General features: G+C 39.4%; 1 protein-coding gene across 1 annotated transcript; it reads left to right on the top strand.

Moving 5' to 3' along the window:
• Nucleotides 1–1,447: 1,447 nt before the first annotated feature.
• LOC107292845 (zinc finger protein 239-like) lies at nucleotides 1,448–2,356 on the top strand. The gene has a single exon (XM_015821972.1). The coding sequence runs from the start codon at nucleotides 1,448–1,450 to the stop codon at nucleotides 2,354–2,356; it is 909 nt and encodes a 302-aa protein (XP_015677458.1).
• The last annotated feature ends 266 nt before the right edge of the window (nucleotides 2,357–2,622 follow it).

The raw sequence follows: 2,622 nt of genomic DNA, 5'->3' as shown, positions 1-2,622 counted from the left end.
GCATTGGTAAGGTTGAAATCATAATCCGTCATGAACATTTTTGCATGTACAGTAGAAGGTTCTGGGTGTAATTTCTCATATTTCCACTTAAAAGGGGTCTGTGGGTACCAGCTAACCCAGAGGGCTTCCTGCCCAAGACAAGATTATAACTCTTGGTCTCCTGGTCTCTGACCTGGTACTTTTAAAGTTAAGAAACATGGCCTTGAATGGTCAGGGGATATGACACAAGCCAAAAGAGCATCTGTAGTCCAAAGACAATCCCACTACTGTACACAGGGACCTAACAGCACAGTCACTGCAAAGAAAGCACTTCAACCCATTTAAACAGGGAAAAAATGATGGCACTAAATCCACCCTCACATTTTGCCTAGATTTGAAGCCAGTTTTATTTTACAGTTGTTAGCTGATGTTTGCAGTACAAGCCTTTTGAAAGACATCTGGTACAAAACCCTCAGTGATTCTTTAGTATAGAAGGAGGGAGTTGGTAAAAACATTCTGACTTTTTGTCCTATAACAATAACAACAATAAGCGATTGTTCCGGCTGCAAAACATTCAAGGTGAGTATTCAAGTGATAAGATATGCTAATTTAATCCAGAGTGGAGAGTCTTGCTGAGTCACAAGGTATAAAGTCTACCTTTATTGGCTGAGCTGGTTGGGGTTGCACAAGGTTATAATTCAGCAAAAGAGCCTTTTTACTTTTATCTTTAAATTGACCTTTTTTTTCAGAACTAACTATGTCATTTCAGTTCCATTCCCCTGCATGATACCTGGTTTTTTTTAATCAAAGGTGTCTTGCCTGTAATACTTTATTTAATGAGTTGGATAGGGGAAACCTATCTGTTAAAATTGTTCTCTTTTTATTGTCATTGATCACTTTGCTTTTACCCATTCCATTTCCTACAAGAATGGCTTGATTATGGTGGATCTAATGAAATGTAGTACTGTATTTAAAGTTAGAAGGCTGCAAACCACTCAGTTCGTCTCTTAGTTAAACTATGAACTTGTCAGTTACCATACCTAACTCTGGGTAATACTTAAATTGAGTCTGACCTGTTAGTATTTGGCTGGGAGACTTCTGGGGGATCTTAAAGCTATAAGAAAGACTGGGGTATGTGGGAGGGGGGTGTTGTTTATTTGTTTGCTTTTTGCAGAAGGTGGCAAAGACAAATCATTTCCAATGTACAGGTTGTCCTCAAGAATCGAATTTAGTTCATGAGTTCATTTTGTACTGTGTTTTGGATTCAGCAGGAAGGTGTGGAGGAGGCAATAAAGGTGACCTATTTTACAGGTTTGCTTGAAAGAATGACCTCTGGAATGTTGCATATAGTCCTCCAAGTTCAAGAAGATGCTTCCTAGATACCATTTATCATTTGCTTTTTCCCTAGGTTTGTGATACGATGTCAAAACTATTTATTTTTGTTTCCATTCCAGCCACTGAACAGAAAATGGAAAACATTTCCAAGGAGAAGAATCCAGAACAGATACAACTACACAGGAAAGTGGGAGGGATACCCCAAAAGAATAATTCCCAGGAAGAAGAAGCTTCTAAAAACCAGAAGAGAACGGGGAAACAAAATGCCAAAAACTCTGGATCCAGAAGAATAAAGTCCATCGTGCCGCAAGGAAACTCCAAGGAACAGCCAATTCAGCAAAGAAAGCGAGTGTCCAAGAAACAGCATCCGTGTCCTGATTGTGGGAAAATCTTCAACAGAACCTCTGCTCTCAGCGCCCATCAGAGAGTCCACACAGGCGAAAAGCCCTACAAGTGCACTGAATGTGAGAAGAACTTCAGCAAGAGTTCACACCTCATCGCTCACCAGAGAATCCACACAGGAGAAAGACCCTACACTTGTTTGACTTGTGGGAAAAGTTTCAATCACTCTTCCCATGTGATTATCCACCAGAGAACTCATACAGGGGAGAAACATTACAAGTGTTTAGAATGTGGGAAAAACTTCCGATACAGTTCTGATCTCATCAGGCACCAGATTGAACATGCAGGCGAAAAACCCTTCCGGTGTTCGGACTGTGGGAAATGTTTCAATCGGACCTCCAACCTCCTTATCCATCAGCGGATACACACAAAAGAGAAACCCTACAAATGCCTTGAATGTGGGAGAAACTTCAGTTACAGCTCAGTCCTTATCAGGCACCAAAGAGTGCATACCTCTGAGAAGCCTTTTAAATGCCCTGACTGTGGGGAAGGTTTCCATGTGAACACAAGCCTTCTTACACACCAGAGAATACATACAGGAGAGAAACACTATTCATGCTCGGAGTGTGGGAAAAGCTTCAGGTGGATATCACATTTAAATAGGCATCAGAAGATCCACACTGTAGAAAAGTCTATATAAATTTGAACATTAGGAATTCACCTATGAGTTCCAATTTAAGATGCACTCTCTTTTTGGATGCTATATTCTTCTTTATTCCTCTAACCAAGATAAAATACATTATTTTTATCTAATGTTTAGATTATAAGCAACCTATGTACAAGAGCATTCTTTTATAAAGTAAAGTTAATAAGCCTATCATTTCCCTGCTCAACCCGATTTTTTAAAAAGATTATTTTAATTAAAGAGAAACTAATAGGAAGCTGATAAAAGAAACTAATGGAAAG

Source organism: Protobothrops mucrosquamatus, unplaced genomic scaffold (assembly GCF_001527695.2).
Source record: "Protobothrops mucrosquamatus isolate PMUCROS unplaced genomic scaffold, P.Mucros_1.0 scaffold1440, whole genome shotgun sequence".
Lineage (NCBI taxonomy): Eukaryota > Metazoa > Chordata > Lepidosauria > Squamata > Viperidae > Protobothrops > Protobothrops mucrosquamatus.
Note: the sequence above shows the minus strand (reverse complement) of the source record. Positions and strands in the feature narration are given on the sequence as shown.

Coding starts and splice junctions, on each gene's coding strand:
- LOC107292845 (XM_015821972.1), top strand. CDS start 1,448: ATGGAAAACATTTCCAAGGAGAAGAATCCAGAACAGATACAACTACAC.